The sequence below is a fragment of the Kogia breviceps genome, chromosome 2 (genome assembly GCF_026419965.1).
Source record: "Kogia breviceps isolate mKogBre1 chromosome 2, mKogBre1 haplotype 1, whole genome shotgun sequence".
In the NCBI taxonomy this organism is placed as follows: domain Eukaryota; kingdom Metazoa; phylum Chordata; class Mammalia; order Artiodactyla; family Physeteridae; genus Kogia; species Kogia breviceps.
In genome coordinates this window covers 190,719,263-190,733,091 of record NC_081311.1, presented here as the reverse complement: position 1 = coordinate 190,733,091, position 13,829 = coordinate 190,719,263, and the positions used below count along the sequence as shown (strand labels likewise).

Below are 13,829 nucleotides of genomic sequence, written 5' to 3'. Positions count from 1 at the left end.
TGGAGAGCCAACCAAAAGTTACATGTGGATTTCTGACTGCGTGGAAAGTTGGCGCCCCTAACCCCTGAGTTATTCAAGTGTGAACAGTAATCTAAATACAATCAAGTCTTTAGACCTACTTCAGCTTACGGAAAATCCAGGGAAAGAGGACATTATTCAGACAAATTCAAAAGGTGGGATGGTAAACAGACAATAGTCCCCTGTTTTCAACAAGAAAATGTAGTGTAAGAAAAATAAAAGGTTGGATGGGCAGAGGGAACTATTCTAGGTTAAGAGAGCGAAGAGACAGACATGACTCAACCAAATGGTTACGTGAGCCTCGCGGGGATAACTGGGGGAACTTGTACAAGGACTGGTTTAGGTAATATTAAGGGCTTACTGTTAGTTTTTTTATGCCTGATGATGGTTTTATGGTTATGTAGGAAAATGTCCTTATTTTTCAGAAATGCATATGTTTGGGGGAAAATGTCATGTTTTTAAGACATTTCAGCTAAAAAATGAAGCAACTGAAAAAATGTTGTTACATTTAGGTGACAGGCATATGGCAATTCATTACACTCTTCAATTTTCCTATGTTCGCATTTTTCGCAATAATTAAAAAACAGTAAATACCTAGGGGGAAAAAATCAGTTTTTCGAAATCTGGCTTATATATATATGCCAAACTTTAAGACAGGGTAACGAAACAGTGTGTTTACCATATTAAAATGTTATACGGTAGACAAAACTCAAAATCTACAATTTTCTGAATATGATCATTCCTGCTTTTTATTTCAATTATTTATATTCACTGGGCTTAAGATTATAGAAATAATTTACAATACATATATTATAGCTGTCCCCCTCCCCCCAATCAGTAACATCAAGAACTTATAGGCATTTTTTTCTGAACCCATTTACTGTATAAAGACCTTCTTCCTATGCTCCTATAAATGCCTATTTATCCTTAACGTCTAGCTTAAAAATCTACTACTTGAGAAAGCCTTCCCAGAGCGCATGATTTCAACAAACTAAGTTAGCACTTACCCAAACCACGGTGATCATACCTGTCACAATGTAACGTAAATATTTTTGTTTATAAATCCATCACTTTAAGACAATTTAAGAGAACAGGGACCATGTCCTTCTCATCCACTTATTCATGAGCTCTCTCCTTCTTCAGGTCCTCAGCAAGGCCTCTTCTCTGCCCAGCTCCCACCTGTCTAATCTCTGGCTAAACCCTCTTCATCTTTCAGACTTCAGGACAAGTATCACTTTTTTGGAGATGCTTTCCCTAACAGCCTAATGGAAGGCAGGCTTCCCTTTACTCTCTCCTTTAGCGTCCTTTCATTTACAGCAGGGGTCCCCAAGCCCTGGGCTGTGGACCGGTGGCGGTCCACGGCCTGTTAGGACCCGGGCCGCACAGAGGAGGTGGGCAAGGGGCAAGCGAGCAGAGCTTCAGAATCCGCCACTCCCCATCGCTCACATTACCATCCCCCACGACCCCGTGGAAGAAACAGCTTCCACGAAACCGGTCCCTGGTGCCGAAAAGGTGGGGGACTGCTGATTTACAGTACCTATCACAATGGCAATAGCATTTTAATGTGTACTTGTTTCTTAAATTTCACTCTCCCCCATAAAACCGTAAGCTGCATGGGTACAGGGATATGTTTCTTTTATTCACTCCCAGTAGAGTACCAAGTACCGTGCCTGATACGAAGTAGGGCCACGACGAATATCTTGTTGAATGAATTAATCCTATCTTTAGTACTCAGCTTTTAGCCAAGACTCAACGCTTATTACATGAATGTCAAACTGCCAAGAGCCACAAAATTAAAACACAAGTCAAAGAAACGCGACAGCTCACTGTATTGGACTGAACAAGTCAATGACAGTGCATATAATCTTCATCAGCCTGGAAACGGGTGGGAGATGACCCCGGTTTTCTACAGGGTCGTGAGCAGAGGCGTGAGCCCCGCATTTCAGAGGACAAAGGAAAGGATGGGTGGCAGTAGCACCGTCAGCTGAAATAGCTGGCAAGTTAGTTCTTTGCAATTTTGGTCTCATGGCAACGGCAGCCTTGGATTAAATGCCTAAAGCCGACAGGCCACTTGTGGTGAGGTGGCTTTTGGGGCCATGCCATCTCTACCCCGGTACCTAAACTTACAAATGCACGTCTGTACACCCCCCCATACACATACAACATGCACCTAGTCATTTACAAAGCTCATTGTTTTTTATTTCTCACTTCCATTCCCATGTTCAATCTCACTTTGGAATCTTTATACTTTTATTTTTTTTTACTGCATCCACTATCTGAAACACTCTCTCCCTGTTCTTGGGCACATATCTCAAATTCCTCCTCCTTCATAAAATTATTTTTATAATCCTCTAATTCTTTAAAAAGCCTTATTTCCCTCCTCCTCCATTAATCTGTCAATTCCTTAAGAGCAGGGTTTGTGGTGCGTCTGCTATAACCGCTTACTCCTGAGGCCAGTGCTGTGCACACACGAGTCTCTACTTACTGACAGGATAATACACTCTAAGTAAAAGAACAAGTTATGGTAGTTACATTTTTCCAAACTTGAGGCCAGAAAAAGTTCAATTTCAGTGTCAAATATGATCAAGAAGCTGGATAACAGACATTCATGCAGGAAAAGAAGGAAAGCTCTCTTGCAAATATATTTTCATAAAATTATCCCTCAAAGTGTCAGTAACCAGCAAATGCTTCAACAAGTATTCCTAGAAGTGAAAAACACCCAACCTTTAAACAGAGTTCCGAAAGAAGCGGCACAGCGTACTTGCTACTTAGCCGTATGGCACTAGCCAGTATGGTAGGCTGATTACTCTGTTACTGGCCCTGACTGTATCCTTTTCTTCCACTGCTCCCTGCATCTCGAATCTTTTCTTCATTCTCTGCTTGTTGAAATCATATATTTATTTATTCCAAGGTTCAGCTCAAATAGCTAAGAAGTACTTCCTGACCATCCTGACCAGGAGTGAATCTGTTCCTCTCAACTCCCAAACCACTTTCTTACAATGATGAAAAATGACTTCTAGGGAAGGGAGGCTGGCATAGCTGGACTTGGTTTTAGAGTTAGAGAGACTCAAGCTCTTTTGTTTTTAGATCTGTAACAAGGTGAAGACATGTTTCTTTGTTGTCCCCTTCTGGATGCTAAGTTGATTTCTCATTTACTCTTTCACTGAGGGTGTAGTGTTTTGGGGTTTGAGTTTCATGCAGGAGTCTCCTGTTATAGCTAATGCCTGCGTAAGAAGACATGTGATTATACCACCTACCCCCCGTACAGCCATTAAGAGAGAAAGTTCTAGGTCTCCAGTGTTTGGTAAAAGTCAATAGGGAGAAAAATAGCTTCTGTGCTTATCTCCTGGATTTCCTGCTCATGTTCATTTTTGACTTTTATGGAATCAATCCTTTTCATGCCTACCCAGCAAAAGAGGTGTTAACTTTATCCACTTAAAAAAAAAAATTAAATTAATTAATTGTTGCCTGTGTTGGGTCTTTGTTGCTGCGCGCGGGCTTCTTCTAGTTGTGGTGAGCGGGGCCTCCTCCTCGTTGCAGTGCACATGCTTCTCACTGAGGTGTCTTCTCTTGTTGCAGAGCACGGGCTCTAGGCGGGCGGGTTTCAGTAGCTGTGGCTTGTGGGCTCAGTAGCTGTGGCTCGTGGGCTCTAGAGAGCAGGCTCAGTAGTTGTGGTGCACGGGCTTAGCTGCTCCGCGGCATGTGGGATCTTCGTGGACCAGGGCTTGTACCTGTGTCCCCTGCATTGGCAGGCGGATTCTCAACCACTGCGCCACCAGGGAAGCCCTCATCCATTGTTTTTTAAATCATTTTTGTAGTTTCAATTATTCACAGAAATTACCTTGAGATATACATATAAAGATAGAATTAATATAATTAATGACATCATTAGGATATTATAAAGGTCAGAAGACTTTCATGGGTAAAAAAAATTGTCACCAAACTCATGATAAACCCTAGGAATTAAAGAAAAGAATCCTTCCTCCAAGTATTTTTTTTTTTTGGAAGGACAGGAGAGAAGCAAGAATAGAACAGTTCAATATACCTACATCTAAGGAATTTCCCCTAATTGCCTTTCTCAAAACTCACTGCCTTGGTAGAAAGATACTGAAGATGTATGGAGAATACTGCACCTAAGTAAAATTCTATCCATTTCTGAAACAAAAAAAGGAAAAAAAAAGTTTGGGAACTAAAGGCTCCCAGCACTTGGTTTCATTGATGCATTTAATCTCATCAGATTTAGTATATCAGCTGAATACAATGGAAAAAGCAACACAACTGAAGGTATTTTTATCTGAACCACTTTATAGACACTACAAATTACAAAAACACCTGTAACAAAACCAGCGCCTACCACTACCAGGACGAAGATCTGAAAGGAAGCAAGTGGGTTCTTGCTACCTGCCAAGTCATTAATTGCTTTACTTGCTCCAGAGCCGGGAAAACTTAGGTGCATATAAAGAAACATGATATGGAATATAGCTCACAGCACAATACGATGAAATAAAATCTTTTGATACACAAATATAGCTTTGGTTGACAGTTTATTAAATACACTACATTTGTACCTTATTCTGTAGTTTTTTAAATCACTCACACATGGACTTCGTAAAAATGTACTTTATAGAAAACCATCTGCAAAACTAAAATAAAAATAAAAATGCACATTTTGCCCACATCTTAAACTGCTGAAAATGTTAGGAATTATTTTGTTGAAGGTGATCCTGAAACATGAGGTGACTTGAGTTTATTAAATCTGACACCAGACCATGACTTCAGTAGTGTGAATGTTGAAATGTGGATGCAAAAATGTCTATTAACTAAACTGTTTAATCTAACAGTGTTTGAGAAACAGGACAATATAAAGTATTATTTTTCCTTTGCAGACACTTCTCTAAATCCATTTTCTGTACAACTTTTTTCTCTCCCATTCATAGAATTAGCTGTGCAGATCGATGAGGCAAAAACAAAACAAAACAAGACAAAACAACAAACAAACTAGATCCTATTTACAAAACATGCAAAGGGAGAATTTTAAATAGGTGTTAGGGCAGAACTGGTTAAAACTAAATACAGTCCAGTGACAGGATATACCTTTACTTCTGCAAATATAAGTCCTTCCCCCATCCTTTCTGGGAGAAATACGTTTTCAGGGTGGGGACTGTAAAACGGCATACAATGCAAAGACAGAAATAAAGAAGTTTGCAAATTCTTTATATTTCCAGCTGTTGAGACAATATTTTTGAGAGTTGAGGTTACCTCTAGCGGCGAAACCAGAGCCAGCTATTAAGCAGCCAGAATGCTACAGTAATTGAATACATGACCATTTCTCTTTTAGCACGTTCTTTGTTCTCCTCTTCCAGAAGTTGTAGACGTCTATTTAGTTTGATTATCTAAGTAAAAAACAACATCAAAAAATGAATAGAAGCTTTAATGCATGATGCAATCAGATTCTTTTTTTTTCAACATCTTTATTGGATTTTAATTGCTTTACAATGGTGTGTTAGTTTCTGCTTATCAGTTATACATATACATATGTTCCCATATCTCTTCCCTCTTGCGTCTCCCTCCTACCCTCCCTATCCCACCCCCCTCTAGGTGGTCATAAACCACCTAGCTGATCTCCCTGTGCTATCAGATTCTCATAAAGTAGTTTAATTTGTAAAAAGAATTATTAAAAACATGAAGAGTTTCATTTGGAGTAAAATAAAGAAAGCTATATATAGAAAAAAACGTTACCCACGACAGCTTAAATTCACTTAAATTCTCTTCTCTTATGAGCTTCTGTCCCTTAGCTTCAGTTTTTCATCTTTAACCTGCTTTAACTGTTTTATGCCTTCTCTGAGTTACTAAAAGGATCCCAATAATTAACCTACTGTAGTGGGCCCTGTGACCTGCCACCCATGCCCTTCAGGTCTAAATGGCTAATTCTCTACCTGTCAGAGGAGTGTCACTGGTTGACGGCACTGTCCTCGGCTGTGGGTCCTTACTGTGAATAGCCCTGGGCTGAGCAACTGCCTTGCCCAAGTGCATGCTCCCTTGTGAAGGCAGCATGCACCCACCGACTGGCCTGTGATGGGGTTAAAAGGCCCAGGCCCCTTGCTCCAACTGTGAACGCTCATCTCGGCTTCAGAGCAATTTATGGATGCACTGCTTTGCTTAAAATGTTAGGATTCTTTGTTATGGGCTAGAATTACATCAATCCATTTTGGTAATACTGCTTTATGCTGATCCAAACATGTAAATAGCGGTTTAATATGTCTTTAATCAAAATGGGAAAGTCAATTATGGTTTAATAAATAGTTTGATAAAACATTTTAATCCATAGGTTCCACTGGACAGAAAATGATAAAATGTTAGGAACTACCACTTTAAATATTATATGAATATAATTTAGGATTATATGATATTTGGTACATTAAATACCTGTCGTCTTAATGAAGCTGCATCTACAACAGTCATGTCATCTGAGGTTCCTTCAATCGTTGTATCTATATTTGAAATACCATACCTAGCAGATAAGAAATATAAAAATATGATTTAATATTAGAACAGAACTAAAAGTACCTTGCAAGTCAAATCATGTAATATATTGTGTAATGCTCAGAGACTCGTTAAAAAGACTGGTATTTAACAGTACAAATTACTAAAATATTTACCCATCTGAACGGGTACTAATAAAGGAAAGAGCTTAGGGTAACAACTACCTACAACACTAGGAAGGTGTCCTGCAAGTGTGAGAAAGAGAAGAAACCCTGACTAAAGATCTAAATAAGGAGACACTTTTCACCTCGACTGGCAGTGTGAGAAAGGATACCTGGCTGAGAAGGTCTGAGAGCTGCTATGCTCTCAATTCAAACGAAGTACAATTCTCCCACCATCTGATGTCTGTACATGGTTCCTCAGAAGTCCCTGCTGAGACTCACGGCAGGGGACACAAGGTAAACAAACTCCAGCTAAAAAAGGAAGACTGATCATTTTTTATTTCTCCTCCTCTTCTCAGTGCCTCTTCTCTTGCCATTTCTACTCTTCACTGCTTATTTCCAATTACTTATTCTCTACTGTGTCTCCATAGAAGCAATTATAAAATCACCTGAATACATCTTGTCACTACATTCAGATCCAGCATCTAAATACTAAAATTAACAAGCGGTGTATAAAAGAATACTGGAAAGCCACTAAGACAAACCCTAGAGAAACATCAAAAAGTACGTCTTGTTCAAATGCAGTTACTTCTAAAGGCGCACTGATTTTTAAATGAATGACAATAAACTTCTGAGATACAAATGCACACAAATGCTATTACTCCTCTTTGCCCAGATTTCCACTTTTAAAATATATTTTAATCAAGATACAATTTACATACCATATATTTCACCTCGTATATTTATATCCTTACTGTTTTAATCCTATATGCTTATCTCAGTAAAATGGCACATTAACTTTTCCAAATGAGTGGATTATAAATAAACTGAATTTAAAAGTTACTCCTATGTAGTCTACAGAGTTGACACATTGAGCATAATATTGATATTTTTAATATTTCAAGGAAGTCCCTATTACAAAAAGCATATTACCACACAAAGGTGTATGAAGAGAATTATATTTTTCATCCAGACACGTTAAAGACAAGTTTATTCAGAAAATCCTTTTGTTACAAATGCCATTGAAAATAATTCAAAAATACTTTAATAAATAATGTAAAACAATTTTTAATTGTATAATCCTGCAGTGTCATCATTCTGAACACTGATTTTAATTACACAGGCTACAGTTTCAATGATAGATGGTATGTACTGACTTTAGATAATCTAGAACAATCTCTACATGTTCTTTTTATGGCTAAATTAACTCGCTTTCTCCTAATCTGACCCTTCCTTCATGGGAACAGAGCAAATATACTAGAATACCGAGAGTAACGACATCAGATAGAGAAGTTAGCTACTAAGTCAGTAAGTGCTAAGAACTATGGCTTTACAAACATCTGAGTTAATTATTCCTTTGAACATTAAGCAGAATTCTTAAACAATTAGTGGAAAAAATAAGGGTTGAAGATTCCTCTTCTCTACACTTTATCCTCAAAATAAAACTTTTCTATTTCTGTGAGTTCATACATGAGATAAATAATTGGGAAAAAAAAAATCAAACAGTAGAAGCAATTGCTTCAAAGGTAAAGGGACCCAGACTGAAGAGAGAGAATGAAGTATAACTGAAAGGGACTCCCCACAATTTAGATCCTGAATTAACTAAGGTTTTAAATATCTGTAAAGGAAATCTTCATTTGCTAAGAAATCTAAGGATATGACAAAAGACTTTACCTGTGTAATAATTTGACTTAAAACTAAAACCTGTATTGATCAAAGCTAAAAACTCTGTAGGAAATTTAAGTCAGATCACTGCCTGAAAATACTTTCACAGAAAAATAAAAGGATCACAAACTTACGTGAAATAACACAAGGAAAAACTTAAAATGGACCGAGTTAATATTGTAAAAAGAAACAAGTCAGCAGAGTGGAAAGGGACCCCTAAGGACACACTTTTCAATTTTCTAACCTGAATTCACTATTAATGAGAAACCAATATTTCCCTCTTTTCTTGCCTAAAAATGAACGTGCCACCTTGTTTCCTCTCATCATAGAAATAATGCTGCCAGTTTTAAATCTACTGCTACAGATAATCCATTTCTGCTTAAAATAAATAAAATTGGCTCTGAAAAAAATACAGAAATGGTATCTGTAAATACCAACCAATTTTTTTTTTTTTTTTTTTTTTTTACCCTAGAAGTTGGGAAATGAGATTTTGGCACCTGAGAACCTTAAAATATTCGTATGTGCCATTCTATCTGTCCTTGTGCATGACAGGAAGAAATAACTACTCAGGCTAAGCATGTCTGAAAGTGTGAAAGGGACAAAAATAAGAGAGAAAAAGTTTAATCAACGGATGACAAAAATTCTTAAAACAGACTCTGGGAGGGCTTACGCCAAGGAGTGCTTCCCAGAACTTCTGCTGCCAGTGTCCTTGTCTCTTGGTGAGCCACAGCTGCCCCCCGCCTCTGCAGGAGACCCTCCAACACTAGCAGAACCCTTGCAGCGGCCTCTGTGGAACATAAGCAAAGAACCAGGTATGCCTCATCCTCCTTTATCGCAGCAGTCAGTCTTTGAGTCACCACAACTCCATCAAAACGAGGGCCTGGCAGAGAGTGATCCAGACTGTTCCACTTCCCCCATGCCCTGTCACAGGTTACACGACCACGCTTTTGATTTTAGTAGGACTCGGAACATTCAAGACGGCAGTGAGGGCACATGAAACTCACTCCAGAATGAAATCTGGGCAGACTCAAATTAGTTGATTTTGTATTTACTACCTCAGAGTTTGGAAGAAACCCCAAAGTCAGCATTTGCTTTGCTCTTTGTCTACAACTACATCTGACCACATCAAGGGGGGCCAGACATTTGTTTGGGCTTATACTTGAGGAAGAAAGGGTAATGGCTGACAGAAATGGGTACATCTAATAGAAAACGTGCAACACAGGCGGGGGAAGATAGAGGACAGAGTGCTGTCTTACGGTTCTACTGGGATGTGCCCAGGTGCGCATTGCCTGCTAGGGAGAGTCTCATTGCTGCTTAACACCCTGAATTGTCTCAACTTACAGAATGATCCTGAGTAAACAACGCTGTTTTATTTTGCCTTCCAAGGAACAAAAATAACTTTGGAGCCCCCCTGGAAGTGTGCCTGGGATTCTGCAGTGGTTTTAATCCTGTAGTTGAGAGTGGGGCTTTGATATTCAAGGTCTTCGACAAGAATCCCAGACTTGACCGACTATTACTAGGTCGAGGGCTTCGTATTCTTGTGAGTCTCTCTCTTTCTCTCTCTCTCTCTTTTTTTTGGTCCCTATCGCCCAGGGATCTCACTGTATATATATGTGCATTGATAAATAATTTTCGTATTCATTGGTCATATGTGTTGCAATTTAAATATTTTTGATATGCCAGAATTATATATAATATTCAGTTATAATATTGACAGCAGCTTCTCAGACCACAGATTTTGTACAACTTGGTTTAGTGAATCCAAAGACTTTGTTTAAAGTTTTAAATACGTATTTGTTAAGAAGTATAAGTAGAGAAGCAGGGTACCTCGTGATTGCGTACACACAAACACAATCTTGATGTAATTAACCACTATCTTTATGCGTGAAGATTTGTACAGCTAATCGTTTGTCATCTGTTTACAAGTGCCAGGTAATATAATCTTTCAAGCATAAAAAGGCTTTTTCAAAAAAAAAAATTCTTAAAACTAAATTCTCTTTCTAAACATTTAACTTCTCAGGTTACCAATGCTCATTTCCCCCAATTTAAGATGATGCTTTACAGACACATTTACCTACACACTGAAAGTGACATTACAGACAATTAACAACTAAAAAGGAAATGCTGGACAGAACCTCAGGCAACAATTAAAATGATGCACATAAAACAAGGTTTAAGATTATTTTTTTCTGTTTTAGCATGATCGCCTATAAGCTATTAAAACCATGTTTAAATACCCTGTCTCTGACGTTCCCGTGATAATGTATCGTAACTATTTTTCTTTATACTCTTTTGGCCAAATGTCATGAATGATTAGACTCACTGTTCTCAGAGAAAAACAGGATGTACTCACAGAGAAAAGCTGTAGAGATTCAAGCTATAATACAAAGGCGTGGCTACTACATGCATTACGTCCGGCAAACTACACGTTCAGTCAACTCTTTACCCTGGTAATTACAAAGTCTCAAAGTTTACCTGGCGTTGTCATGATGAGGGTTAGAGGGGGCGGCAGCAGACCCACCACGCAACACAGGTCTAAGGCAGGTTTTTGCGGGAGGAGGCACAAGACAGAATCAGGAACCAGAGAGTGACAAGATAAAAGCAAAAATAAGACAAAAAGACAAATAAATGTCAAATATGTTTGTATGTTTCAACACAATATATTTCAAACACTTCAAATATCTTTGTCTCACTGTCCTCCATTTTATGATTTTCATAAGTTTAATATCTTACAATGTGGCAAAAAACAAAGGGAACCTACGTTTTCATAACAAAATAGCACCAGCGTATAATTTATTTGGTGCTTATATTCTGATTTATGAAATTCAAGACAGAGGACAACTCTGTTCAAAATGTATAATTTCTCTCTTCTAGTTGGAAAAAAAAATCGCCAGCAACTTTAGAAGCAAGTCAAGAACTGGTTAGTAGCACCTGCATCATCATGGCTGCTCATCTGATATCAAAGCTCTATCGCAAAAACGAAAAAATTTCAAGAAACTCCCATTTCTCACAATTCCTTGCCTCCTACCTCATTAATTTTGCTGAGTGCCTGATAACTTAATATAGCTGTGTCTCATTCAAACCGTCAGCTCTCAAGAGCAAAACTGCAAGCCTCAGTTCTGGAGCTAAGGAGATGAGGGACAAGCTTTGAGGGGCATACTGCAGAGCACATTACAGGAAGTGCAATCAAATATGTGAGTCTGACCTTGAGAGACAGCCAGGAGCGACACACAGGACTGCTGGAATCTTCAAAATGAAGACTAAGGTGCACTGCATTTTCACCGAGTCATACTTTGATTCTAGAGGACAATTAGTTCTCTACCTAGGTAAGCAGTAACCTTTCCAATAAATTTTATTTTTAAAATCAGAAAACAAAAGCTCTATGTGGTCACTGGTCAATCCCCCAGAAAGCAATCAGCAATATTTATAACCAGAGAAAGGAGAGTGAGGTATAGAACCCATATAAGGATTTGAAGAATTATTACATTCTATTTCGAATGTCTCCTCCTCTACAGACTGATCAGGTTTTGCCTGAATTTAAGTATCAAGACAATTCTTACAGTAAACATTTAGTACCAAATGCACTATATTTTCTTTGTAAGTTGGCACAGCTGTAGAATTTTGGTTACAATACAAATCACTATTTTATGTCAGGTCAATTTATACAAGAAAGTTTTAATGTTTAGCTTATATGTTTCCTAAAGGCACTACTGGTGCTTAAAGAAATTTTCCAGAGCCTACAGGATAAGAGACTTTTGGGTCGGATGTTAGACTTCTATTTTGTTGGCTAAAGAACAGTGAAAAATTACATATGCTTGAGACAGGTTTTTAACTCAGCCCATCCTAATTAATTTATTCTGTGACATTAGGAAAACTTACTTAACTACAACCCTACATTACATTAACATAAGAAAGGTTAAAAATGAAGCCACTGCTTTGTGTTACCTAAAGCTTTTTTAAAAAAAAAAATCATACATTACTCAAAAGGATCTGCCATATTCAATATATTCTACCAGAGATTTCCCTTTTATAATGCAGAGCCAGAAAATAATAGTTACCTTTCACAACGTATTTCATTTTGTCTCCTCACACTGGCAATTGACACATATAATATAAAAGTAAATTAGAGAGGTATTTGGCAAAGTTAGAAACTTCAAGTACCACTTTCTACTGTAAATATGACTTACTACATTAAAAATCTTTTTAAGTTTGAAAATATGTTTTGTAATTAAAGTGGCAAAAGGGAATGAGATTCAAGGTTCTACAAGTTCCCACATTAACTTGTATACTGACATTTTTGAGTAAATAAATGGTCTGACTTAGTAGAATATGTTTCTTTGCTAAAAAAAATGGAAACTTCTACAGTAAGTAAACAGTTTGGATGTATCAGGAATTATATGAATATTTTAAAAATTAAAAATTTAAATTTAAAAATTATAAATAACAACACTGTTTCAACTACAACTTTGCATTTCTAGGTCTTCCAAGTAATATATTTATATGGATATTTGCAAAAAATATAAATTATTTACATACTGGTTTCTTATTCTTTTCATTCAAAGCTAGTATAATCTGTTAAAGAAATAACCAACCCCCCCTCCCCCTTTTTTTGGGTCATGCCACACAGCATGAGGGATCTTAGTTCCCTGACCAGGGATCGAACCCTCGCCCCCTGCAGTGTAAGCGTGGAGTCTTAACCAGTGGACCGCCAGGGAAGTCCCTCAAGCTCCTTCTAAAAGTAAAACTTAAGCATGCTGAACATGACTGATCTGTCAATACTTAAATAACGTTCTTTCATAGGGACTAAGTTTCTTTTTAAAAACGTTAATATTTTGCATTGGCGAGTGAGATACGGAGCTCTAGCAGGTGTCAGAAGACATGAGCGTTTCATAACTAGCAAGGACCAAACAGCATTTTAAATCCAAAGAACACACCTGGTGCTTGTCCCAGGTGTTTTGGTAAATTTTTTACACCTCAGTTTTCCAAATGCACAGCACTGACCTATGTAAATAAACTTTTCTAATGTACACCTAGGATTTAACTTTGTTTGCTGATGAACTTGGTTTTAGATCATGTAAGTTCTCAAGATGAGAAAACAAAAATACATAAACCTCTCAAGAATGTCCCTCAAAGTATAAACTAAAAATAGTTCTTATGCCAAACAACTGTGAAAATGCATTATTTTATGATAATAAAACAGGCAGACAGGTTTTTTCTTTCTTTCTGCCAAACAGTTCTAACTTAATTTAACTATACCTAATGTGATGGCTTAAGAAAAGATAAGATATTGCATTAGCGTAACAGCCAGGAATAAAAAGCAGAAAGGAAAAAAAATGATGTACAGAGCAAGGAACATAAAAGCACTTAAAACTTTATAAGCAGTGTTATTTTATATCATGCAAATAGAACATTATCCAAATTTCACATTCCTATTTCTTATATCTGGTAAGTCATGCTAGACAGTTCTCGTAGTAGAAATAAAAATTGATTTGGCACTTACAA

The 13,829-nt window shown here is 37.5% G+C and overlaps 1 protein-coding gene across 50 annotated transcripts in view; it reads right to left on the bottom strand.

Moving 5' to 3' along the window:
* The window catches only part of MFF (mitochondrial fission factor), a 43,373-nt gene that overhangs the window by 2,453 nt on the left and 27,091 nt on the right, over window positions 1-13,829 (bottom strand). For 9 of the 50 annotated variants that reach the window (XM_067027050.1, XM_067027046.1, XM_059051783.2 and 6 more), the window contains 3 exons: window positions 10,803-10,862; window positions 6,445-6,529; window positions 5,216-5,411 (listed from right to left, as the gene is read on the bottom strand). In XM_067027050.1, the coding sequence (XP_066883151.1) occupies window positions 5,280-5,411; window positions 6,445-6,529; window positions 10,803-10,862 (277 nt within the window). In that variant the 3' untranslated portion in view covers window positions 5,216-5,279. Of the gene's footprint in view, window positions 1-740; window positions 3,860-5,215; window positions 5,412-6,444; window positions 6,530-8,997; window positions 9,115-10,802; window positions 10,863-12,385; window positions 12,419-13,829 lie in introns of those variants that run through there. The other 41 variants (XM_067027025.1, XM_067027033.1, XM_067027017.1 and 38 more) reach the window with 12 other exon arrangements.